The sequence below is a fragment of the Notothenia coriiceps genome, unplaced genomic scaffold (assembly GCF_000735185.1).
Source record: "Notothenia coriiceps isolate Sejong01 unplaced genomic scaffold, NC01 NC01_scaffold00001919, whole genome shotgun sequence".
Taxonomy (NCBI): domain Eukaryota; kingdom Metazoa; phylum Chordata; class Actinopteri; order Perciformes; family Nototheniidae; genus Notothenia; species Notothenia coriiceps.
In genome coordinates, this window is record NW_011334620.1 from 322,064 (window position 1) to 349,277 (window position 27,214).

A 27,214-nucleotide genomic window follows, 5' to 3' on the forward strand; every position below is an offset into this window, starting at 1 on the left:
GGGAACCAAATCTGTTCCAAATTCCGTCTAATAACGTTTTACACTGAAAATATAAAACACATATTCGTTATAACAACAGTACTTTAATTAACATAGCCCGTAATACAGTAGCTAACAGTGTAACACTTGTTAGCCGATAAAGTAAACAGGTATTAAATAAATGAAAAAAGAACGAAAAATAAATGACGATACTGTATGCCAATAATTGCCTTAGCCCCAGATGTTCCCACATTGCTCCTATTATTTTCACTATTCGGATAAAATTGAAAAACTAATATAAAAAAACAATTCGGTTGCTTGCTTACAACTATTTTCCAAGCAAAGTAAGTGCTCGTTTTTATCATGTGTAACGTTACTGTTTAAACAGCGGATAAAGCAGCTTCATCATGGCATCTTGACAACAGCTAAGCTAAGCTAGGCTACTACTTACAGCATCCAGGTGACTTTTCAGAGTTGTTGTGCCACCGTGGTAGGCCAGTTTCTTATCGCATATTTGACACACTGCCTTCTTCTTACCGTCGTCCAATTTAAAATGGTCCCACACAGCTGAAGTCTTCGGCATTTTGTGTTCAGGTGTGTGAAACGTGCCGTTTGCGTTCGTGACTGTGAGTGAACGCGATGTCAGGAGCACAGGCTGAGATTGTATATATTTCTGCCTTTTAACAGTGCAATTCAAAAGTATATATATAGTATAAGAATATGGCAATTCGCCTTGATTGAAAAAAATATTTATTTTTTTGAAAAAAATAAAAAAAACGAATATCCGAATAATGAAATTGAAACCCGAATAGTTGGCCAACGAACGAATAGTCGAATTTTCGGGTACAGCCCTACCATGCAACCATGCGCGGGAAGTCTTCTTCGCTGCTTTTGTGGCAGACTACAGCGCCACTTACAGGCCTGGCATATGTACTACAGCGTCTCCAGCGCTTTTCAGCGGCCCGTGGCCCAACCCCCCATTCCCCTGATAGGTGGAGAGTTGCCCATATAGGCGGAGCACCCCTTTTCTGACGTCAGAAAAATTCAAATCTGTATCAGCTCCGTTGCAGCCCCGTTTTTAGAGATTTGGGTATGGAGGAAAAGAGAGAGGGTTGTGTTTTCTGACAATTGGTGAGTTCCCTGACACACCGGGGACACATTCATGTATAAAAGACGTACAAAAGTGCATTTTGCATGATAGGTCCCCTTTAAGTAAAAAGTACCCATGACTACCAGCTGTTTTAAAGAGTAACTGACCTCCCTTTATATTAATAGAACAATAATGTCCTTGTTAGCTAATGAATGTTCTGGTGCTGAACAACGGCAAAATGACAAAGTTTTCATTGGTCGCTCTTCTTTAGAGAAGAACAGGAAATGATGGATAAACGGATCATGTTCAAATCAATAGGCACGCAATGACTCTAAATAATAATGATCACGCCACCAAACACAGATCAAAACTAAATGTAAGAAGTAGAAAGTACAGGCATTTGTGTTAAAAATGTAAGAAGTCAAAAGTTGTCAGAAAAATAAGTAGTGGAGTAAAGTACTGATACCAGAAAAATGTACATAAGTACAGTAACGAAATATTTGTACTCCACTACTTCCCCTTCTGTTGATGGCAGACGTTTTGAATTGAACAACCCACCCGCCCATTGGTGGAAGACCAGTCTACCTCCTGGGCCACAGCTCCGCCACACCGTCAAAGTACGTCCACTAAAAGTTTTTGCCACTGACAAGCTGAGATAGAGGTGATGTCAACAGGGATAACTACAAAGAAAGTAGGAATTTAAAAAATGCACGTTCAGGAAGGGGCACTCTAATGAAATCCACAGATTTATTGCCGAGTGTACTCTGGCATCTGTTTTTTAAACCATTTTGAACATGCATGCTGATATGCCAGAGGGTCTGAGCATGACCTCATAGCATGAGACGAGAGGTATGCACAGAGAAGTGGTAGCAACAGAGAAGCTAAATATAACCACCTGCTTGGAATTAGGTCTGCTGCATTGTTGTTGTTATCTTGGGGAAAGTCTGTGTTTACCAGTTTTTTCCGTAGTCACCAAAATGTGCTGGCCCGGAGGCAGAGCACCGACACTTGATGAGACACCATGATGTGCAAATGCCAAATCTCTGGTCCAGGGGCCAAACTCTGGAAAACAGAATCTAAATCTTTATGAGCTTGTAACCATGGGGAGTTTGTTTAATAGCTATACCGGATTTTGTTTAACTCGAAATGCGCTCTGTGTTGACTCATTCTAATAGTTTCCTAATCTTGCACTTCTCCCAGTCGCAAGTTGACCAATAAATCTAGTTGTGTAATGAGGTAATTTCTTATTTTTTTTCCCCAGATGCATCCGAGGCAGAGGAGGAGACACAACAAGAGAAACAGCCAACAGAAAAAGCCCCAAAGAACACAAAGACCAAACCAGAGAAGAGGAAGAGTGTAACAGAGGGAACAGTCAAAGCCAAGAAGAAGAAAAATAATGAACAGGTACCATCATGTTGTTGCTATTCCTGTGTGAGCTGCCAATAAGAAGAGTCTTTCACCTTATTGGAAAATGTTCTTCCAACCCATTATTCTAAATCACATGTGTAAAACTCAAGGCCTGGGGGCCAAACCAGGCCCTTGGTGGATTTAATTTCGGATCGCAGGATAATTTTTTATTAGTATTAGATCTGGCCCTCCGGTGTATTGCACGCACACCTTCACTCAACTTGAGGGTTTCCTCAGCTCAGAGCCTGACCCCAAACATTGATGAACTTGCACCCAAGATGAGATGCCAAGTATCTGGCTTGAACTAGCATCACAGAGCAGAACACCGAGTCTAATGGATGTTTCCTTCTGCACTTTTTCTCTCAGGACAACAGGGCATGTTTGTTTTTTTCTTTGAGGGAAATATGTTTTTGAAGCTGTTGTTGGCCTGTGGAAAAATTTAATCATAAGAAATGACTCCGGAAAAGCTGCAGATAGAGCCATAAGAAATGAATGCAACTGGTTATTTAATCAGGGTTCTTACGGTCATTAAAAACCAGGAAAAGTCATGGAAATTCAAAATGCAAATCCCAGGCCCTGGAAAAGTTATGGAAAACAATATTTTTCAGAAGTTTTGGAAAAGTCATGGAAATGTAACTAAAGTTGCATCAAATATAATTTATATTTTAGCTAATCGCCGAAATAGTAATACTATAATGATAATAAATACTGTATCGTACAGTAATGAAACGTAAAATAGGCATTTAACTGTCGAGGTATTTTGCTGGTGAGAGATTTTAGTTGCTTTAGCCTGTAGAAGCTAGTAAGCCCATTTGATTTTTTTAGATAGGCATAACATGTGTCAGACCTTATTTTCCTGTTCCATGTTAAAATAAAACATTTTCAGTGGTACCGCTGAGAAAGACTAATTATTTTGGTCATGGAAACTTAGGTAAAGGTCCTGGAAAAGTCATGGGTTGTCACGTCATCTCTGCTTGATACTGTCATTTTATTTCGTAAGAAGACTTACATAAGATACAAAAATTCACTCGTAAAAATTCCACCGATTACTAAACGACGAAGGGGAGTCGGTGTAACGAATCGAAGGCACGATTTATACAGTCAACTAGTTTAGCTTCCCCTGTAGATAACATGTTTTGTATATCAACCTATTCAGGGCAGGTAGTGTTGGGGTGAAGTTTTGTAGTTCGATAGGAATAGGTTAAGCCTTCCTCTGTGCGTGACACCCGTGTTAGTAGTCATAAGCGAGTGGCAAGATCAACGACGTTTGAAGTCAAAGAAACCCAGGCGAAATTCGAACCTACAGCTGTTCTCGCAACGGACCTCGCGATGTAGAGGAAGAGCAGGAGGGGCAGGAGGCTTGATCTTATCTCCCACTCGAGAGATGACCTACCTCCTGGGGGAGCGAGGGACATCGGGGACAGGGGAACACGACCGAGAGCGACCTGAGGGGGAGTCAATAGAAACTGTACTTCAGTAGGACAAACCGTTCAAGTTACGTCTTACCCTTAAAAAACAAGGTATATTGAAAGGACCGGTCCGAGACTCCCCGATATTATGACCCCTCTATGAACCTCAATCTGGACTTAGTGTCTGAACCAAAGGTTATATTAGAGATGGTTGTAACGTTCCCAAAATATGTCACCACAGACTCCATGAAGGATAAATTCACAAAGACAAATAGTCAGGGTTACCGCCTCCCTGGTGATGTCTGACACTCTTTTTCTAACATGAAATATTAGGTGAACTAAATAAAGTATATGTTGGTAATCACTGAAACTCATTAACAATAAATTCTTATATATCTAGTTATTACATTACTACACATAATAAAACCGGTTCCAATCCACGTATTATCTTTCCAAGAAATTCTCATCGACGTGAGAAATGACGCATCGCTCTTTACCACATGTGGTTATGTAGTACGTAACTGTATAAGGCAACCTATCTATAATGTGTAGTAAGGACTTTTTCTGTGACGTACTATGATTTCGGTGATGATTGATTATGGTCCCAAGTATGTGGAAAAGTGNCCGACCCCGCCCCCACCCCCCCTCTCCCTCACACGTGCGACTAAAGATGAACAAAGCGGCAGGTAAAAAGAGTTCAAGGAGCTGCATCATGTTGATGTTGGTTTATTTGTCGTTTATTTTGTTTGTACTGTTAAACATGTTCCAGTAAAGAAAACAACGGAATTCCTTTTGACTGAGTTTTTTGTTTTTCTCTCTCGCGGGGGGTCGGTCGGTCGAATAATCGATTATTATTCGCCAGGGCTGCCGAATAATCTATTTTGATCATGGTCAGTTTCTGGCAACCCTACTGCACGGAGGGACAACACTGGGCTTTAAGTGTGAACATTACTCTACATGACTTTATTTTGTTTTCCAGAAAAAGACGATTACAGACGTCTTGGCCTCTTCGGAGCCAAAACCCGGCTGTCCGGCCGACCTGCAGAGCATGGTCACGCTTTACTTCTCCGACAAGCATTCTGTGATCGAGCAGGAGGAGCTCGCACTGCAGGGTGAGTCGGATCAAGTCCTCTCTAACTCTATAGTTCAGTGAATATCTGCAGAAACATTGATTCACTGAGGTCACTGTATCCTGCATCCTCCAGACTCCAGCTTCCTGTCCTGTAACGACCTGACGCACACACTGTCCTCTTTTCTGAAACAGGGTAAGTGGTGGCTAAACTGAAATCTTCTAGTAGCTGTTGACTTCCGAACACACATCTGACTTTTATCTCATCCCCTTCCTTTTGTAAGTTTGTCCCAAGTGGTCGAAGATTCAAAAGCAGCACAAAGAAAAGAGTTCAGTGGTTCTGCTCATCGTCTGTAGTTCGGCTCTCCGTGCCATCGAGCTCCTTAAGTAAGTGAAGCATCTGTTGAGTTTGTAGCATATCTCACATGACACCTTTTTCATTATGTTTACACGATTCTTTTTATGTTTTTTTCCAGGCAGATGACAGCCTTCAAAGGTGAAGCCAAAGCAGTAAAACTTTTTGCGAAACATATCAAGGTACTAGAGAAGACGGTTCATTTTGATGCATGTTTTTGTAAACAGTGGTACGTTTTTACCCCGAACAATATTCTCTTAATGTCTGTGTTTTGTCTGTGCAGATAGAGGAGCAGGTGAAGCTGCTGCAAAAGGGCATCACACACGTGGGAGTGGGGACACCTGGCAGGATCAGTGCTCTCATTGAGAAAGGTAGGTGTGAAAATGTCTTGATTTAAAAATAAGTCCTCAAGGTTGTTGAAGGTTTTTTATGGAAACTCTTGTATTTGTTCCAGATGGTTTGAGCTTGAAGGCGTTGAAGTACGTGGTTCTGGACTGGAACTGGAGGGACCAGAAGCTCAGGAGGATGGTGGATGTACCTGAGGTAAGCTACTGCCCCCTGCTGGGCTAAAGGATCATTAGTTTCTTATGTATGTGTACTTACGTAAGGTGTTAAATGCAGTGCTCTGAGTAGTTCTTCCATCACTGAGTTTAATTTGATAGCAACATGCACTGTGAGAACAGTCTCTTTACTCATGTAGACCAGGTGACTTGCAAAACTAACATGATTGAACATCATTTAGCTATTCATATATTCTTGAACTTTCCCTATAAAGAAGCCATTTTTATTTTGTCATTTTTTATTAGGAATAAAACATAAATCTGTCCTAACATACAGTATTTGGGATTTCTTTCATCTTGTCTATACCTTTTTGTTTTAACATCATACGTACATGTCTATTTCAGGTCAAACTGGACTTTATGAAGCTGCTGGAGAGCGGTATCCTGAATGGATGTAAAGAAGGCAAAGTCAAGATTGGACTATTTTAACTGCCCGCACACTTTGCTGTGCGCTGAGATTCCAGAGACACCTTCATGTTTTAAAGCCCCACACTGAAGTCTGATCACTATGTGCCGAGGGGCCTCATCCTGTTTGTATTCCCTTTTGTGTCTCTGTGAAATCTGCGCCGTGCCTTTTTTATATTTCCAGAGGCCATTTTCAAATGTGTGCTGTTGTTTGTTCACTGTTGTTGTCCAACACGACATCCCAGTGTGATGGATTGAATAAACAAACTGAGAATGAAACCAGCATCCTTTTGTTTGTTTAGTCTGACCTTGGGAAGTCCCTCCTACTGAGAATGTGAGGTCATGAGTTAACTTGCTCACTAGGATGTCCCATTTACCATAACATCCTTTTGATAAAGCATTTTAAAGCAGCACAAAGGGGGGGGGTCCAGAACCAACATGTACCTCTGCCAGCATATTAGATCAAATACACATCTGAGTCACTTGTATGTGAATAGGAACCTGTTGTTTCTACAGTAGGAAGCACAAAACACTACCTCACAGTAAACAGGAAGAGGCAGTTAGATTGTGGTTAATAAGTTACAGGCCACAACGGTCTCCTCCGCCCCGGCAAAGCCTGCTGGGTAAATCTCTCTTGGCAAGCAGAGTGTAGTGTGTGCAGAGAGATATCGCTGAAGAAAGGAACAGGAAGAGAAGACAGAGCAGCGCCTTCTCTGACTAACTTTTTGGATCTCCAACTTCCTCTTCTGTCCGCATCCAAAGGTCCCTCTCATGGGCAAAGTGAAGCCTGGGCCTCTGGCTCGGAGGCCGGACAACTCAGCGTTCAAACAGCAGAGGTTACCTGCCTGGTCTCCCATGCTAACGGCTAACACTGTGCTGCCTTTCTTCTACTTTATGGCTTTGATATGCATGCTGCTAGGAGTATGGCTGCTTCTCACAGTACAGAGCACAGAGGAACTCAAGGTGAGTGAGGGTGTTTCTGCAAATGTCACTTGCCCATTTAGTAGTTTTACATATAAGGAAATATTAAATAAGAGGAAATACTTGTAGTACGATGTAAATAGCATATGTGTGTTGGAGGGAATAAGAGACGAAGAGACCCAATGCCCTTGTGCAATAAAAAAAGGGAGTGACAAAGATAGGAAAGGTCCAAGGTTAGGTTTTGAGTCGTGTAAACAGGAACCGTTTATTCACTATTCATTTGAACAATTATCTCTCTCCCGTCTTTCCAGCTGGACTACACAGAGGCCGGCACGTGTAATTTATGTTTTGAAAAGCGTAAAAATGTGAGCAACGCAGCCCAACCCTGCATCTGCACCGCTGTGTTTAACATCAAGAAAGCATTCAAGGTAACAACCACGAAGTTTGACAACATAGTTTTCACACTCTATACCCAACATGCTCCAGTTCCAGGGCTTTGATTTCTTGTCCACGCTGTAAATCTTAAAGTCAGTCAATGACAGTATTCAGACTTACAAGTAAACATAAGCTGATGATGTGAATCCTGCTGCTCCAGGGAGACGTCTTTTTCTACTACGGCCTCATAAACTTCCATCAGAACCTCCGCAGATACATGGACTCCAGAGATGACGCTCAGATGGTTGGCAGGAAGAACAATTTAAAGGTAGCTCCACAATAGTTTTATACTTATCACAATAACATTGTTTGTTTATTAGTTTGTTGGCCTTTTGGTACATTTGTGGACACGGTTTTAGATAATTGACTAAGCAATATTAAGAGTGTTTTTTGTGTATGTTTATTAGTATTTATGCAGCAGAATGCCCCCTCAGTTTTCAATTATTATGGTTGAATTATGACTAAGTGCTCTGTAAGTAGCATTATCGTGGAGAAGTTGGTGGACATTTTAGCAACTTTATAAAAAATCTTATTATGTAAAAATAATAAGATGTGAAACATAATCCTGCAAAGTAATCAGTAATACCAGCTGTAGTATAAATGTAGTAGAATAAATAGTTATGGAATATAACATAATCTAAAATAATATGCACGTTTAAAAAAATACCCAAGTTAACTTATAACTGAAATACGTAATTTGATTAAATGTACACCTAAGCTTGATGCTAATTTTAGTAACCTTTTTATCCTAACTACTAGAGCCCGAGTTCATACTGCATGCCGTTTGACAAAAACAAAAATGGAGTCCCCATCGCCCCCTGTGGTGCTGTGGCCAACAGTATCTTCAATGGTAAGCACCACTCCTACCTAAACCATCGATCACATCCATCCTCCACTCTCTTACCTCTCCTCTGTCCTCCCAGACTCCTTCACTCTGAGCTACATGGCCTCCAGCGGATCAGTGCATGTCCCTCTGTTACGCAAAGGCATCTCCTGGTACACGGACAAAAATATCAAGTATCGCAACCCGTCGACTGAAAACATGACACTGCCTCAAGTGTTTGAAGGTAAATGAAAGATGTAACCTTGGGTCGAACACAGAATTGGTATCAAATCATCGTGTCTGATTAGTGATTACTACGCAGGTACAGCACCGCCTCTGTACTGGCAGAAGCCCGTGTATGATCTGGATCCCCTCGACAAGAACAACAACGGCTTCATCAACGATGACCTGATCGTGTGGATGAGAGAGGCAGCCTTCCCCAACTTCAAGAAGCTCTACGGGGTTTTACACCGAGCCAACAAGCCTTTTGTTAACGGTCTGCCTGCAGGGAATTACAGCGTCGAAATATCTTACAGTATCCTTTCACTGCAATCAGAAATGTGTTTTTATGGGAGGTTTAAATGTCCTATTGTGTGCATTGTTTCCTTTGTCTTATCTGCAGTTAAACAAGCACATAGACAAGGACTACTTTAGAACTATAGCCTAGCTTTTTCCATTGAGCTTCTCTTTGTGATCACCTATTTGCAGCCTTGACCTCTGGCTTTCCAGACTTCCCTGTGCAGTACTTCCGAGGCAGAAAGGAAGTAGTGTTGACCACGCTGACCTGGTTTGGAGGTCAGAACCACTTCCTGCCCATTGCTTACCTCGTCACCAGCTGCCTGATCCAGCTGATAGCCATCCTCCTCACGGTGTTCTGGTTTAAGTTTGGGAAGAATGGGCAAAACATGGAGGAATGAAGGAAGAAGACGTGCTCTGGGATGCTGAGGTGTGAAAAACGTTCCAGCAGCTTGAAAGTCATAATTGTCGTGCTGCTTTGTGAATGAAAGAACATTGATGCAAGCAAATGAAGGTTAAGGGGAAAGGTTAAAAGGTACATATGTTGAAAAACCAACGATGAATCAAGTTCGGCATTTGGGAAATGACTTCCCCCTTCATCTAATGGCCTGCATGTGTTTGGCTTTTATTGTGAAGTTGCTTTGAAGAACCAACTGAAAGCTAGGTGTGTTAGCACAGGCGTTAAGCTTTCTTTACATGTGGATTTTACGTGTATTTCTTTAATACACACCATTTTGTTCATGCACTGTTGATATTTATTAACATAATTATCTATTTCTTATAATTAATTTATCAAGAATGAATTATTATCAGTCACTGTGCAAAGTGGAAAACTGCACTACACTAAAAGGTACAATTAGCAGAACACCAATTGGAAAACAAAGCCTGTAAATGTCATTCTTAGAGGGGGACATTTTTTAAGTTCATACTTTTAATTTAAGTTTATTTTGAACATGTTTAAATGTTCAATAAGCAGAAACAGGAAGACAGCCAAGCAACCCTTTCCCAACGCTCTCCAGATATGTTGGTTTAGAATGGGAATGTCTGGTTTTCTTCTATTTATATGGGAAGCTCTGAAGTCATCTACGGATACTCAGATTTGGGTCAGTATATTCTATTGAGAATTCCATGACATAGGATCTGTAGGGCGTCCTGATTCCCATTTTCATTGACCTAGGCAGCCTTAAAAAAAACGATGGGCTGTATTATTTCAGTTTGTGGGTTGGTGGGCACTCCAATGTTTTAGCATAAACACTGAAAAGGATATTTTTTTAATGATATGTCCCCTTTTAAGCTAAGGAGTCATTTTGAGAATATCTGTCTGATCACAGCAGGGTTAGCAAGTGCTTACCATGGCCTTTTTTCAATGTATAATAATGTAAGCTATGCTAGCCGCTCTGTGAAAGCTCAGCAGTGCTTTGAGATGGATGAGATTTGAGGTGTGTTTACCACTTGCCGACATGAACCATTTGTACTGTTATGCATATATTTCCTGTTGTAGACAAAAGCTAATAATAAAACATGTTCTTTAAAAACTCTTTATTTCTCTATATACAATCAGTGAGAGCCACATAAACACACCCCTCTGTGACCAGGGAGCACCAGAACAATGTATGTAGATCGCCTCGGTTATTGAGCATAATCAAAGCAGGATTGGTGGCACAGCTGTGAGAATAACTTCTTCGGTGAGGTTGTTATTCTGTTAAGTTATAAAGCAGCGTGTTCCATTTTTCTCCATCTGCCCTCCTGCCACAGAGCGTTTGGTCACATTAGTACCAGAGGAGAGGAATGCAGTCTAACTGGTGCTACAGACAATGACTGAACACAAACTATGATACAACTATAAGCCGCATCGATAACCAGTCCAAAAAAGAAAAACACACAGGACTGAAGTATCGAAACAGCTCAACACACATACAGATGTTGATGCACATAGATAGGAACACTCAAATGCATTATTAAGGCAACACCCATTTCAACACGAGACAATCACCACGATGCACAAATGAAATCTAAAAAGTTCAAGACAAATACAAGAAACTCTAGGAAATTATCAGCTGTAACAGATTAACCCATCTACCTATTTGCTCTGTACCATTCACTAGGACATCAACTAACTAGGCCTTTAAAAATGTTATTTTCTACATTAAGACTGCTTTCATAGTTATTTTGCTAAATGTGCGCTGAATTGTGGTTCTGTTATGAATTGCATTAACACAGAAAAAGGCAACGTTTGGTCTTCAATATCACAAAATATCTCCTCTTTGTGAAAATCACTGGATTGATCAGCCTTTTCAAGTTAACATCTGACAAGGTTCATTCAAAAATAAAAACGTACGGTGTTCACAACAGTGCAACCATTATTCTTTGATGTGTAATCAGTGAGGGTAGTGTTGGGCAATTTTTAATAAGAGTTTCTCCTCATCAGCAGGATGTAAAATAAAAATAAATATCAGTAAATCAATCAAAAGGTTTGCAGTAATGGGATTACTAGAACTATACACAATTTCAAGTCATGCTTTTTAAAACAAAGTAAGACAAAAACGTACCGTGGAAAACTAGAGCTTCTCTAGAAAAGGAGGAATTAATTGGATGGGGGGTAACTGAATGCAACATGCAGATAATTCCGTAAGAGAACACTTTGGGTTTGATGAATGGAAATCACAGTTTCACAGAATGCAGGAACTACTAAGGATCACAGAGCAGGGACAGAGTCTTTATCAAATAGTAGTCAGCTTCCTCCTCTTTATCCATCCCCTCCACCTGGCACACACACATTCATCTTTGTGGTTTCAGTGATAGGACTGTAATGGCACTACACAAGCAGATTGTGACAATGCAGAAACATTTAGGCAATACAGACATCTCCAGATGAATCTAAAGCTAAGGTAGTGTTCATTCAAGACTGGAGCCGGGCTCCGGGGCTCACAGATTCACTCCCCCTCCTCCGTCACAACCCTCCGCTGGGTTGTGTCGGGGCAGATTAAGGCCATGTGCATCCGGACTCTTCAGCTCTTTCCTTTGGGCTTCTGAGTGTTCCTCTGAGGCACCTGATAGGTCTGATCCTCAGGGGGCGTGGCCTGTCCAGTGGCATTCTTTGGCGTATCGTAGGCCGTCCTCCCTGAGCGGCCGCTGTCTGTCCGAGTGAGCAGGGAGGGGGGCCCGGCACCCATGAAGCTACACACCGTGGAGGGCTGGTTCAGAGTGGAGCCCCCTGATGGGTGGCAGCCCATATCCACCACGATGGGCGTGGCGTATTCTGATCCCGTGGCTGGTAAGGGTTCTGCGTAGGCGTGATACACGTCCTGCGAGATGGGAGCGTCGTACAGGTCGGGGTCCGTGTATCCTGGGTCGGGACCCTCGTCTGGTTTGAAGGTGGACCGGGCCCCTAACGTTGTGACGCCACTCACCAGGGGCTCAGCGTAATCTGAAAAGAGAGCATTTCATAAAGTATTAATTAAGTTTATACTTTTATCATTAGTCATCTGTTACCCTAATTATATAACAGTTTATAGGTTACTTAACAGTCAATAATGTACATAACAATTCCAAATAAGACCCCAAAAGCACAATTTGATCATTAAAAAGGCTCCTTGTTAAGATGTTTGCCATTATTGCACCGGAATGCAATGTTTTGATAAGCGGGTCCCCGTGTTGTCTGTGTCACAGATGCTATCCGGTATACATGCTCAGGTTTTTATTCATTAAACATTCAAAAGGCCTGTGTTTATTTATGCCAAAGCTAGCTTTTTTTGGATAGAAATCTGACCCTTTCTGTAAACATCTGATCAGTAAATAGTAATGCCTGCATGTCTAGTGGAGATTAAGCAGCATAATGGAGAAGAGTTGCTGCCATAACATTGATGTGGAAATATACAATTTTGAAATTACAAAGGCAGTAAGTGCCTAGCAAACTAATGAAACAGTTGTATGTCATTCCTTGTTTTCACACAACTCTGTATACAGCCAATTGTGACTGTAATGATGTGTTGAAGAAAGAATTGCTGCAATAAAGGATGAGAAGAACAAGAAGACCACAAGCTGGGGCGAAAAAGAAGCTGATTTCACAACATTCAAAACAAAGGTTTTGCAATAAACTGAAGACACTCAGCAGTGCTTCTCCCCTGGGTGCCAGCTGGTGCCGGGTAAATCAAAGTTCAGCGCACACCAGGATAAACTATTATATTAACAGATTTATTAAAAAAACAAGAAGGAGCAAACTACACTTGATCTTAGGAACTTTGATTTCTTGTTCTGGTTTGAAATTGTTTTTCTTTGAGAATAAACTGAACTTGGATGAAGCTGTTTTTTGAAAACTGAAACTCCACAGGGTGCCTTTAAAAGCAGCTGAAACCTCAACAAATCTCAAGGAACACAACCTGTCTGACTGCAGCAACCTAGTAAGGACTCTTGGTTGCTTGAACAGCCACCACAGTGTTTACCTGCAGGTTCAGCATGTAGTCTGGGTACGGCCCCTCTCCCCAGCCGGGCCACCTCACTGTACCGAACTGAATCCTCCGTCTCCACCATCTTGGAGGGCAACAGCTGCTTCATGCTTTTCCACCAGTCTGCAGCAGAGACACAGTGAGCTACAGCAGAACACTCTCACCGAACACATGGAGACATTCAAGCTGTGCTGCAGACATTACATACCTGTGCGGTCCCAGTGAGGGAGATCATATGTTCCGTCTGAGCTCTTTTTCCTATGAAGAGAGAAAAGTCAAGTCAGACTATAACATGTTCACTTCCGTGCTGTCTTTCTTCGTGAAATGTTTCATTCTGTGTAATAGTCCTCATGACAAAAATGGTAACATCATAAATAATCCCTTTGCAGCTGTATTAGCTTGAAAAATCAATATTACCGGTAGTAATACAAAATATTAATTGATCAGATTTGGATCGGTGGTAAAGAAATTAGTTTGGGACATCCCTCCTAAAACAAAATAATAATTTGAATTGGTACAAAAATCCTAAAATGAACCTGGGTTTAGTGTTAAAGGTCTCCTATCATGCAAAATGCACTTTTTGATGTATTTTCATAAATGTGTGTCCCCGGTGTGTCAGTAGACTCACAAAGTGTCCGGAAAAAATAACCCTCTCTCTTTTCTTCCTTACCCACATCTTTTAAAAAAAATCTCTTTTCTTTCTTTTTTTAAGCTACAGACCCGGAATCAGCACTTCTCTAACAGGGCCGAAATAGAGGGGTATGAGGCATGGCTAGAATTGGTGATCTGTTTTGGTATTTTGAGCAAAACTCTTTATAGATATGTCTTTTATATAAGACATGTCCTTAATATATGCCGAAAAATAGTATAATAGGAGGAGACTTGCATTATATGGTTTTGACACCATATTCCACCAATGCAATGAGGGCTTCACAAGACATCAGTTTTTTGTTTTTTTGTACATGACAATGAGAATACACACCTGCTCCTGCAGTGCCACGCACACACCACAGTCAGAATGAGCGCGGTCAGAACCATGAACAACACGGGCACCAGAACCGCTGCCAGCGCCACATCTGAGGGGGAAAAAGGCCGCGATTAGCGTCGGGCTGCAAATTTAGGATGAAAACAAATGATTTGTCAAACTGAAATGCAGCACACCTTTACCAGTGTGAGGAGGCATCGTGGTGTTCCTGATGTCGGGGGGGTGAGTGGTGTGTCCAAAGTGAGGTGGACGTTTTGTACCCATAGAAGGTGGAGTATGACGATAGGGGTCAAACACCCTTGGTACTGGCTTCGCTGTGAGACACATTTGTAATCATATTATAGAACAAAAACATGTATAACTTACAATAACATGCAAATTCATTATTTGCTATTCCACAATTTTACCAACCAAGAATTTGGCAGCCAACCAGCTCCAACTTGAGTGCTATTCTCTGATGCCATAGGGTCGGGTGTATCCTCACAAACCGCGCCTCGATTGGAGGAATGAAGTTATTCCTCACCTCATGCAGGTAGTTGATGTTGCCTTGGAAAATCTACCAGAGAAAGAGAGCATACTCTTACTAATGCCAGACATGTAAACCTAACTAAAGCCCAGTAGTAGTTAAGAGGGGGAAAAAGTCCTTGTTTCAGACTGTGTGAACAACTGCACTGTAAGCCATGAGCTGATTATTTTCCAACTTGGCAAGCTAATAACTGCTTCCCCCACACAATAAGAGCCTGGGAATCCCAGCAGAGAGCAGCTCCATCCCGACAACCCGCCACTAAATCCATATCCATTCATTATTAATGCCCGAGTGTCCCGACTTGTCTACCACAGCACTTAACTCAAACCACTGACGGCTATCATTTCCTGCCATAAACATCTCGTAGTCAATACCAGTTGCTATGGAAACAGTCCAAGTATGTGCCCCTGCAGCTAGAGTGACATTTTTATCCATTTGCACTAATTTGAAGTAAAGAAAAAAAAACACTAAAAGCCCATGATGCAATTGTTCAGCAAATAGGGTTTATTGATTTGGTGATTGCATTACCTTGTCTTGTGTTGAATTTGCTTCCCTGTAGCTGAGCCACTGCTGGCCATCGTTACTGTGCTGCACCCGGTACGCTGAGACGTAGTACCGGTACTCTCTGAGGGTGGAGCCGGTGGTGGTGATACCTGGGTGAAAGGGCAGAATAGAAACAGGAAGATGATGTAAAGTTGGCTCCGACATGAAATACAAACGACTTAGAGTGTAAAGCAGCTCTGTGAGGCCGTTATTCCTCACAGTGCTGAATGCTAATGCCTGCTTGCTGATGTAACATGTTCACCATGTTTGTTTAGCCGGTTAACATGATCATCATTACTTAACACAAAACTGAGGATGGTGGGAATATCCGTTTAGTAAAACCGAAGTATTGGACACAATATTTTTTGACCACAAAATGATGATAGGAAGTCAGTGGATTACTTTTCATTTTGAAATAAACATGATTGTACCAAAATGAATGGCAGTTTATCCAGTATACCAATACCAAATCAGGTCCTGGTTGTGCCAGACATAAGGATTCTCCCTCTGGGCCGCATGTATATCTTTACAATATTTCATGACCATCTAGTGCTCAGCAGTATATTGATATAATATCTATATTGTGATAGGATTGTCTTAAATGTTGGATATTGTAATAAGGAATAATTGTGGTTATTTCTTAGTTTGCAAACTGTAAAGTGACTTTCTGCTTATCGCCCAGCCATATGAGAATCCATCCAATGTTTATGGTGATATTTATATTCCAAAGTGGTGTAACAACCTCCAAACCAACATGTAAAAAGCAACATGTAACCCTAGAGCCAAACTGCTAACAAGGCTGAACAAGACCACAGGTGTGTAAGCTAAGAGCCTTATTTTAGAAAATGAAAGATAGTGTTTATCGTTGTGTACCTGTGATCCTCTTCTCCTTCTTGAGGTCGACCTGCAGCCACTGTTTTAGATCACTCTGAGCAGATGCCCAGGGAAGCCCCGCCTTTTTAAGCCGCGCCCCCGATGGTGCCCATACACTCTGCTGACCGACGCTCCACTCCCACACAGACGAGGCGGACAGCTGAGTGTCCGCAACGCCACCAGACTCCAAACCGAGCGTCCCAGAGCAGCCTGCAAGCACAGAGAGGCTAATTTAATATAAATATTGAACATGTTTATATGCCATCCCTGTGACCTATTAGAAACGTGGCATCAGATAAAAGCAATGAAAGGTGAGGTGAGAGAATGTATAAAAACAGCAAAGTAATGCACTTCCGACTAATAAAAATAAGGGACTCTAGGGCAAGATTTACAGTCACTTAAAAGAACAGATGTTGACGCTGATAATTACATCAACAGGGGGAAACAATTACAGCTGCTTATGGTGCTCCAGAACCAGAAAGAACTCACCGTTGGTCCTGAAGGTGAAGAGGCTGTCGGACAAAGTTCCTCTGAAGAGAGAAGTATCAGAAGACATAGATTAGTGTTTTTTTAACCAATAAATACTGCGATTCTGGCTACTTTAAGTTAGCAATTCAACCACGAGTACACTTTTGATCTTATTTCAAACATTCATTACATTTTTGGTTTGTAATAATATAATTGAAATGTATCTGTGATTCACAACTATCTCTCTCTTACCCAGTGGAAGAGACATTGTTAGCCAGTGTGGCTTCGTAGTGAGGGATGCCTTTGCTGCTCACCACGCTGATCCGCCCCCCCACAGCGTTGGATACCACGCCTGCATGGACGGCTGCCACACACACAGGAGAGGACTGCAGAGGAGAGAGGAGGGGGGATTAAGGGATGCCGGTGGTGCTGTTTTATGTTTCCATTACAACAAACTGCCACAACATCCGATGAACGTTGAACATTGGGCAAATTGAATACATTTTAACGGTTCACAAAATTACAAAAAAACACTTAGACATCCTAAACCTCCTTATATGAATACCAGTGCTTCATTTTGCAGCCTGAGTGAATGCTGAATTCCCCAGCATGTGTGTGTCAGACCATTGTGGGTCGATTTTTAAATCTATCATCAAGACTTCTTAATGTTCATGCTCTGTTTTACACCGTCTTTAATAGATGACAGTTACAGTCAATGAGCTGAATTTGATATGACAAGCTAGACCTGATCTGAGCCAGACCAATTTATCTGACGGTCAGCCGGTATCAGCTTATTGCAGATTTATGGTAATGTCAATATGTTTACTAATACAAATTTGGTGCAAGGTAATTAAGAAACAGTACCCATCACATAGTTTGTTCTGATGGCCCAACTGTAAAAGGTCCCAATATGTTATTTGGTTAATCACAATTAGGAATTCGATTTCTGCAATATCTACTAATATCACCTATATAATTAATAATAGAGCATAATCACCCAGGACTAACTCTTCGAAGAGTAAAAACTCTCATAAAGATATTTTAAGCAACAAATCAATACTGAAGATGAGTATCTCTGGTGGAAAGGCAGTTGGTTCAAATAAAGCATTTGCAGGAACAGGCAGTACTGTCTTACAGTGAGCTCACAAAGAAGAACCTCTTAACCTTCAGACTGTGGCGGATAAAAGGCTGATGAGTCAGCATGATGTCACTCTTCTGTAGAGAGGATACTGAGGGTTACTGACGGTAATGATTCACTGCCGGCTGCATTCCTGTCCAAACCTGCTGCCACATCACGGAGAAGCAGACAAAAAAAAAACACAATCCTACTCCGGTCACGAGCTCCTTCCCGCGAACAGCTGTTTGAGTGAGGTGGGATTTCATTCCTGGAAAAGACCCGCACTGGAATCCACAGCTGACAAGATTGTGGGAAAACACTGGTGACCCACAGAGTGGCAAGCACATGTATTCACAAAGACACACACACACGTATGTCAAATGCTGCCACTAGCAATCAACACTTGCCCTGTGACTCCTAAACTTCCCAAAAACACACACCACATCCTAAAGAGCGCCATACCAAACCGCTAACACAAAGCGTTGCTCCAAACCGCTCCCTGCCTCCAACTGAGGAGACCACACTCGCACACATAAAACAACACACACACATAGATATGTGGAAATAAAGAACACACACACTGTTAGAAACTCCAGATTTAAAAAAAGAAAAAGTAGTTGCAGGGTCTGTTTTAAGGTGGGGGAGACTCAAAGAATGCCTGAACAATAACCAGAATATTACAAATTGGTGACACACACACACCCTGTGAACACAGGCAGGAATGATTCATTTGCACATATACAAAACCTTCGGCATGCTCTCCAGCCTCTTCCTCACACTGACTCACTCGCAGCTTATTGTCTCACACACTCCACACACAGCTCCGCTCAGCGCCCTCTTGCAGCTGGACTGGATTAGAGGCTTATTATTTTCGGCCAAACTATTATCTCACCTCCCTCTCACCCGCTGACCCGGCCCCTCCTCTGTTCCTGTGGGGCACCTCACTCCCTGAAGCACACCCCCGACGCTCCTCCCTGTCCTCCCATCAGCCAGCAGCAACACACCCCTCCCTGCTCCCTCCCTCCCTCCATATAAAAAAACAAAAACCCAAGCTCTGAACATGAAGTCATCAGCCAGAGACTCGGCGCCCATGACCTCAGGCTCTGCGGGGGGGCTGTGAGGTCATCAGTCCAGGACTCACACACCATGAAGCTTAGGCCCGTTTACAGATGGACGAAAAACGACGAAAAGATGTGAGATTAAGAGAAAAGGAGGAAAATCGAATTGTGATGCTAGGCCACCACAAAGAGAAAAACACACACACACACACACACACACACACACACACACACACACACACACACACACACACACACACACACACACACACACACACACACACACACACACACACACACACACACACACACAATGTGCTCACCTCTCTGTAGCCATTGGGTACAGTTCCTGAAATCTCTTCGGTAGATGTCAAGCAGCCTGCAGGACAGTATTTACTATGCAGAAAGAGAGACATGCACAATGAATACATATCAAACAGCTTGATCACATAATTATCCATTCCACACAAAGCAAAATGTTATTTACCTAAACTCTGCCTCTGGGAAATCAGCCCCTTTGTCCAGGCAGGTGATTAGATCTGCAAAAGGCAAACAAACAGTGTCAGAACCGGTTCCTCTGCACACTGCACAAACCCATCACTCCCAATATCTCTCTGTTCCTCTCTGGCAACAGTTCAACCTCAAGGCTTTTCCAGTCATACATTTCATTATCTCGTATTAACATTTTTTAAAGTTGTGAATTGTGATTTTCTCACAGAAAGATTGGCTTGAATTGAAGTAATATTTACCAACTAGGGTTGCAACTTACAATCACTTTTCAAAGATATTCAGTTACAGCGAGATAAAAACAACAAAATAATATTTTTTTATGAGTTTGAGAGACCTAAACCAAACTCTTTAGCTTTAAATTATGTTTAACAATTAATCGTTTATAAAAATAGTTGCTGATTATATTTCAGTTTTCACTATTTTTTATTCGTAAATCTGACCTTTTTAGCACTAGAAACTATATAGAGCTGAAATAGTAGAAGACTAATCATTTGACAGCAAATATTCAGTCACAAATATCATGGTAAATAACACTGTCTTGTCAATAACCAGTTGTGTCTTATTGAAATAGTCAAAAAAGACATTAATTGTCTTATGTTGGCCTCTTTGTTTTGGATAAATTGCACACAAACGTTTTCAAGTATCAACATTGTTGCTGATTAATCATTTGGTAATTGACTTGCGCTCAACTCCAGACATATCAAAGTCATACAGCTCAAATAGTGTGTGTGTGTGTGTGTGTGTGTGTGTGTGTGTGTGTGTGTGTGTGTGTGTGTGTGTGTGTGTGTGTGTGTGTTTAGGGGGACCCACTAACACAAGTGTTTCAGTGATGATGAGGCACGCCACAGTCGGATGATGTGGGCGGCTGGGAAGTCTTTGTTAACCCCACGGTGCCTGTGGTCAATCTCAGTGAGTCTCCACCGCATTATCAAAAAACTCATTTATCTGGGAAAACCAACCAGTGAGTCAAACTGACAAACACCCCCGACCTCTGCAAGTCGCCATGGTGACTGATTTACTTAGCTGTGCAAACTATCCTCCCACGCTCATCTGCACAATCAGTTACACACACCAGTTCTTTGAAGGGGAAAACTAGTTAAGTCCATCTGACCGCTTTGTTTGCCTTGCAGTGTGATTCAGCTGCACAGAGACACTTAGACACAATCATTATCCTCCTCTTCTTCTTGTGGCTTCAATTATCTGTTTATCTGTAAATGTTCCGCATGACAAAGCACGGCCGTCTGAAATTGCAATCGCACAGTGACAACAACTTTCTTATTAACGGAAAAAAGTGTTTTGGTGTCTCATGGACTTTAACAGATGGCTGAATCTTCACCAACGTATTAAACTGCCATGTACAAAGGTTTGGTGGCGACTAGAAAGACTGTTTGATGTATTCCTTGATCAGATCTGACATCAACCATCTCTCCCACTGTGTTTTATTCATGCAACTTTCCATTTTGTGAATTCTGGCTTTTATTAGATTATGCTGAAAGAATCTTAGCACCTTAATGATGCTGAAAGTGCTTAAACTAACAAGTGATTGACAAGAAAATAAACCTCTCTCCATGTTTCATCACAGTGCTGACTCACAAAGAAAACACTGAGCTTAATGTTAGGATTTTGCTAAATATTTACCTTAAAATAATTCACTTTTCTGTATTCAATTCCTTCTGTTATTACATTTAAGTAGGAAAAATACAATCATTTCAGACGATGACTGATGCCCAATGGCGTTAGGACTCAGCTGAAATTCCTGATATGTGGCTGGTCAGAAATCAGTATTCACAGCACGGCAGCTCTTTGTCTCTTCTGTGAGTTTAAATACACTTTTCAAAAGAGAGAAAACACCACGTCATAAATGCTCTCATTTCGACGGAAGCAACCTTATCACGAAGCAGCAGACACAGTCTCCATTCAACTCAACTCATCTTTAACTGTTAGTCTTTTGTATGAGCTGCAAATAGAAGGTTTGCTACCAGTATGATTGATAATGAAAATGCATAGCGTCTTGCTTTATCCAGTAGCCCAATATACTTGGCGCTGGCATTTAAGAACAGAAACAGAAAAGGTACCCCCACCCTGCAGACTGGAAGCTACAGATGATCAGCAGGTGACTCAGAAAGGTGTAGTTACCTGTGTGTTGGGTGGTGGAGTAGGACAGGTAGAATCCTCGCCCGCTGTGGTGGGTCCCGCTCATGAACTGGACCGTGACCTGGTGGGTGGAGGACTCGATCAGCTGTCCGACCCTCAGACCCAGGCCGCAGTACTTCACTGTTAAACAGCACAGGATGAGAAACGAGCAGTAGAGGACAAAGAGGCACTGGTTAGTCATAAAAGCCAGCTTATGTTTACATATACAACAAAGTTTCTAACAAAACAAAACAAAAACATAATACGGTATATATGTACGGTTAGTTCAAGATTACAAGTTTCTGGGTTTTGCATTACCCTGTCGGGGTGCATATGGCAATATTGACCTGCTTCCTGTATTATCGTGATTATTATATGGTTACTTACTAAATAAATCCTTAATTTGACATTATTTATCACACTTTGATTTTACCCATCAGAACTGAGCCGAGTGAGACAAGAGCTTTGTAAAAGGTGAGATTTTCTCTGCAGAAATCCGATGAATTATTTTCCTCCATCTTTTTAAAAAGGGACATCTTTTTACGGCACCATAAAAATAAAATAAAAGCCAATTAAATTCTTCACCCACAGCTGGTTTTTAATAATATTTTTTATAATAGTTAGCTTAACTCTCATTAAAAGTGCACCCTGCAGCACTTTGGCACGAGACCAATAGTGACTGTAGACCTAATCATGTGGCCGATGCCTTTCACATGCACTAAAGTAACCTGGCACAGCAGCAGCTTGGTTTCTGAATCATTATGTAAACAAATACTTTGGACATGGAAAGTATCATAGTGAAAGTGCAAAGAGGTGAAAGGAATGATTTCCATTTCTCTTTTATCCAAAAATATTCCTGTTTCAACTTAAATAAATAAAAACAATCCAGCTCTATGGCTTCTGAAAATGATGCAAGCACTTATGAAACTCTATAAAAACCAATTTGGTTAACTCAGAAATGCATAGTGTGACTAAAGCTGAAAATTTTATTATAAGAAATAAAACTCTTCCTGGAAGTCTGCTGCTTAACGCTCAGCTTTCTGTTAAGATCTATTAAGTATCTCTTAAGGCTGCCTCCTCATGTATCTTAAAAACAAATGTATTTGGGTCAATGGAAATTATGTTTACTCATCAGCTGTATGTAGTTCAGGTCTCACAGTAAACACAAAAGTAATATGTTCTCAATTGTCATCACCTTATTTCTTTTGTGCATTAAAACACAAGCAGTAACGAAGATAATAAGATTCATGCAGGTTGAGAGATGTAATGTTTAAGGATGTGGTTAACCCTGACTATTTTACTATCCTAAAAGTACCTCTGATAGTGTCACTAAAAGGACTGTCATGCTGGTTTTTTAATTGACTTTGGCGAACAAAGTTTTCCTTTTGGTAAAAACTAGTGCCAAAATGTACAGTTTCTATCCCATATCAGTTCAAGCCCACTGTAGTATCTGCTCATGACTCTCACCAATCTCACTCCTCTGATGCCCGATGCCATTGTAGAGGCGGAGGTAGTTGACCTGGCAGTCGCTGTCTTCTATGTCCAGCTCTGCAAAGTGGAAGTGGACCCTGCTGCCGCGCGGCACGCTGATCTCCCACTCACACACCGTGTTGTTGGGGTATGTTCCCGGGTAACCCAGAGAGGACAGAGTCCCACTGCTGGGGCCAAGTACAGTGGGGCCACAGCCATCACCTGCAGGACAACACAAAGTATGAGGAAAAAGAGCAGGCTGCTAAAAAAGTAAGATAAGAAAAGCATACAAATATTTTAATTTAGGTACTCTTCATAAGCCTTTAATGCAATGGAAGTGAGGGTTTAAGTATAAGGTAAATCTATTCTTTATTTTCCTTAAGGTAAAGAAATAGCATGAAAAAGACCAAAATCAAAACTGACAAGAAGCCTTGAGTCTGCTTGAGTGTGATATCTTATTCCCCTGCGTCATAGACCTACAGTGCAGACTAACAATATTGCATCAATGGGCAACGCTGTCAAATGGGGAGACATATTCCCTCTTTATGATAAACAAGTTCTGTATTTGAATACAAACACGTGGAAATTAGATGTTTATAAAACCACAGATTAAATAGTTTCCTAAAAATGCAAAATGTCCTGATAAATGTAGAATAACACCAATCAATCATTCAATTAGTTGATAGTTTAACCTTTTATTGAAGACACTTCTTGAAAAAAAATGCCATAATTCTCTATTACTTAAAAGACTTGCATAGTGTCTTTAGGTGGTGATAGTCAAATAGGTCAAACTAAACAAGACATTTGAATACATCAGGATGTTTTCTGGACCAAACAAAAAAATGCATAAAGAATTTGAAGCCCCTGCCTAAATAATGTAATGTGTTGTAATTAGGTTGAGCAGGAAAGCTGGCTTTGATTTAAAAAGACAATAAATACTTGTGGCTGTGAAGCAGATAAAATAAACAGATCAAAAGGTAATAAGGAAAAGGAGGTATCTGATCTTGTGTTTATGACCTCAGACTCTTTAAGGATAGTTTGTTTTTGTGCCCTCTGAGCTGTCAGAGACATTGTGTGTGGACACGCACTCAGTCACGCTTCATGGTGCTAAGTGGATGTTCTGTGGACCTGGGGTTATATAAGAGCCTCTCAGTGGACACTGTCCAGATGAACAAGACAAAAACAAAGCTGCTTCCCTCAACTCTGACTCACAAACACCGATCAACTGCATGGCATTCAGCAGGAGTTCAGATTACCTTCCTCAAGTTTCCCCTCATGCTCAAAAACAAATCAGAGCACAACCTAAATCACTCCTTCTGCTTTATCATAAGACCTCATTAGATATTGATATCATCACACAATATACTTTCTGTGAAAAACTAAATTCTAATTTATTTGAAATGTAGAATTATGACCAACTGTGTCCACGTGTTTACAGTCTTGCCCCCATTGCTACCCCACCCCCAATCTCGCACCACCTGAGGTTGGCTGTGGGCTCTGAAAAACTGCTTAATATGCGTATTTAGGAAGAAAGTAAAGTAACTCGAATATAATCGAACATATTAAGCTTTCCGTGTTTATAGTAGTTGATTTAGGGAAAACTGTGTATACAGTGGGCAACCTGGACCGAGAAACAATGGTAAGTTGCCAAATATCTCCTAAAGACATCTTAAATCCAGACTCCATTAGGAAAACATGCCATTTTAAAGGTAACTCGCTTATTAGGGAACTCAAATAAGATTGGGACTGTGACTTTAAACGTCTAACAAATCAGTTATAGCCCTATATTAATTCAGCTAGCAACTGATCCACCAAGCAGCCGTTATATCTTTACAATCTGCTTTTTTTGTTAAAGAACCGGTTTGCCTGGTTTCACTAAACCCGTCTCTCACCATGACGGGCGGCGGCAAGCAGTGCAAACTGAGCGGAACTCCACGTACACACGGCCATGTAAGGCAGCTTTTTAACTCTGGGGGACAATAACAATGTAGCTTTTCCTTCAGCTCATCTCTAAAAACACTTAAAACCCCCCCGTGTTCACACTTTGGAGAAGCAGCATGGCCGCAGCGGTGCTTTTACGCACTGGGTTCCGCCTGCAGTTGTCACCGCAGCTGTGAGGCACCAACCTTTCTGAGCTCGACAGTCCTCCGTGGTGAGGATGATGAGAATCGACAGGACGAGAACCCCGGCCCCTGTCGGTCCCCTGCCCACCATTACCGCTCTGCCCATAGCAGCCTGCAGTCTGAATGCATAATGCTCGCTTCTGGACCGGCTGCACCGCTTCAACCTGTGCCGAGAACGTGGGAAAAACAACTCAAAACTATTCCTCGAAAGCGAGTCGGTGTGTGTTTTCCTCCCGAGGGTGACTTTTGCTTGTCTTTTTTAACAATCCAGTGGTTAGCGACACTCTCACTGTGGAGGTAACTACTCCACACACGCATACACACACACATCCAAGCTGTGGAGCTACTTCCTCCACCGAGGCTCCTCCTCCTGATCTGGGATACCCGAGTCCCCCAAGTGGTCTGAATGATCCCACATCCACCAACACCCCTCTGACAGGGCTGGGAGAAGTATTTTGATCTTTACTTCAGTAAAAGTAATGAAAACACTCCATAACAAGTACAAGTCCTGCATTCAAAACAAAGATTTAAAGGCTTTATTATAAGCACAACAAGCCACAGCAGTTGTTGGATATCAAAATGGTAACTCACACACTTCTCAAACAATACAGTATACAGTATACCAAGTCCAAAAATTTGAAGTATATTAACAAAAGACTGTCACTTTCTAGGGCACTTGAATAAAAGTAGTAATTGTTTAATGGCAATTTTAACACCTGTGTTTAGCCCAGCGTTTCTCAACGTGTGGGGCGCGCCCCACTGGTGGGGCGCAGAGATGTTATAGGTGGGTCGCAAATGGACGCGATGAACGGGAGATTTTTAAATAATTGTTTTGGACCTCAGGCCCGAATCGAACCTGGGTCCTCGCGGGCGGTAGTGGACTGTTACAGCCGGAGACTGGCCGCCGGAGCCGCCGGAGCCTCGCAGCGGCGGGTGTTTGCGGTGGCGGGTGCGGTACCGGTGCAGCGGCGCTGTGAAAGTCCACGGCCCACCGAAGGCAGCCGGAGCCTCGCAGCGGCGGGTGTTTGCGGTGGCGGGTGCGGTACCGGTGCAGCGGCGCTGTGAAAGTCCACGGCCCACCGAAGGCAGCAGCCCATCAACGGCCCACCAACGGCAGCGGCCCACCAACGGCAGCGGCCCACCAACGGCAGCGGCCCACCAACGGCAGCGGCCCACCAACGGCAGCAGCCCACCGGGAAAAGTCCCGAATCTCCCGATGGCCAATCCGAGCCTGCTCACACACACACAACTGAAACCAAAATCATTTACAGACATATGTAAAATTCTCTCATACACAAATGTGAAACGCTCTCAGACACACACACACAACAGCGTTGCAGTCTGGAAGAAAAGCAATGTGGAGCGGCATCTCACCACTTCATAAGGAGTTTAACCGTGACACTTTTCAAAATCCCGTTTGTGTCCCCCCACTTGACAAATAGGCCTATGTTTATTATAATTTTTTAACGCAAGCCGTCATCATCGCCACGGAGGATCAAACAGCCTCTGTGAGCGAGCGAGACAGAGAGAGAGCACACCTTTATCTATTTAATATAGCCTAGTTGTACAAAATAAAGTAAGAAACCATTCCAATGTGTACATAGGAGAGTAAAAAAAAAAAAACCGAGAATAAGAATAAACAAGTTTAAATGATTTGTTATTGGTTGTGATCATATTCTAAAGATGTTTGGATTATTGAAAAGTATACAGCTCCCTTTCATCTGAGTGTTGAGAGCTGTATCCATAAATTCATTTTGTGCTCAAAGTACACCAGATTGATGCATTTTACTTTTCATTTCAACATTTAAAACACATCTTCCCGGGGGTGCAAGCCCCCAGACCTCCCTGGAGGAGGTGAGGTCCACCCCCAAATAAAGCAGGTTAAAATAATTAAATTGAATGCATTTTATTTTAGTAAACACTGAAAACGGGTCCCACAGACCCAAACAGCACACAAAGGTTAAATATAAGCATATAATAAATGTGCTAAATAT

At 41.9% G+C, this 27,214-nt stretch overlaps 3 protein-coding genes across 4 annotated transcripts in view; 2 read left to right on the plus strand and 1 right to left on the minus strand.

Annotated features, from left to right (window-relative positions):
* The window catches only part of cmss1 (cms1 ribosomal small subunit homolog), a 17,832-nt gene extending 11,279 nt beyond the window's left edge, over nt 1–6,553 (plus strand). The window contains exons 3-9 of the mRNA XM_010793168.1: nt 4,863–4,997; nt 5,091–5,150; nt 5,239–5,341; nt 5,431–5,491; nt 5,593–5,680; nt 5,764–5,852; nt 6,215–6,553. Coding sequence (XP_010791470.1) covers nt 4,863–4,997; nt 5,091–5,150; nt 5,239–5,341; nt 5,431–5,491; nt 5,593–5,680; nt 5,764–5,852; nt 6,215–6,298 — 620 coding nt within the window. The 3' untranslated portion in view covers nt 6,299–6,553. The remainder of the gene's footprint in view (nt 1–4,862; nt 4,998–5,090; nt 5,151–5,238; nt 5,342–5,430; nt 5,492–5,592; nt 5,681–5,763; nt 5,853–6,214) is intronic.
* Nucleotides 6,554–6,841: 288 nt separating this feature from the next.
* Nucleotides 6,842–11,162, plus strand: tmem30c (transmembrane protein 30C). Its single transcript, XM_010793200.1, has 7 exons — nt 6,842–7,237; nt 7,507–7,623; nt 7,791–7,898; nt 8,390–8,480; nt 8,554–8,697; nt 8,776–8,988; nt 9,183–11,162. Exons 1-7 carry the CDS (start codon nt 7,046–7,048, stop codon nt 9,368–9,370), a joined length of 1,053 nt encoding a protein of 350 aa, XP_010791502.1. The 5' UTR covers nt 6,842–7,045; the 3' UTR covers nt 9,371–11,162.
* dcbld2 (discoidin, CUB and LCCL domain containing 2) lies at nt 10,494–25,622 on the minus strand. Of its 2 annotated transcripts, none has more exons than XM_010793189.1 (15): nt 25,224–25,622; nt 23,095–23,319; nt 21,631–21,768; nt 19,472–19,523; nt 19,308–19,380; nt 17,062–17,195; nt 16,831–16,871; nt 16,342–16,551; nt 15,454–15,578; nt 14,811–14,955; nt 14,582–14,713; nt 14,397–14,490; nt 13,623–13,672; nt 13,412–13,537; nt 10,494–12,396 (listed from the first exon to the last, which is right to left on the minus strand). In XM_010793189.1, the coding sequence occupies exons 1-15, from the start codon at nt 25,324–25,326 to the stop codon at nt 11,978–11,980; spliced, it is 2,067 nt and encodes a 688-aa protein (XP_010791491.1). In that variant the 5' UTR covers nt 25,327–25,622; the 3' UTR covers nt 10,494–11,977. The 2 variants fall into 2 exon arrangements, with proteins under 2 accessions (XP_010791491.1, XP_010791483.1); XM_010793181.1 differs by having other exon boundaries at nt 14,576–14,713.
* Nucleotides 25,623–27,214: the final 1,592 nt, after the last annotated feature.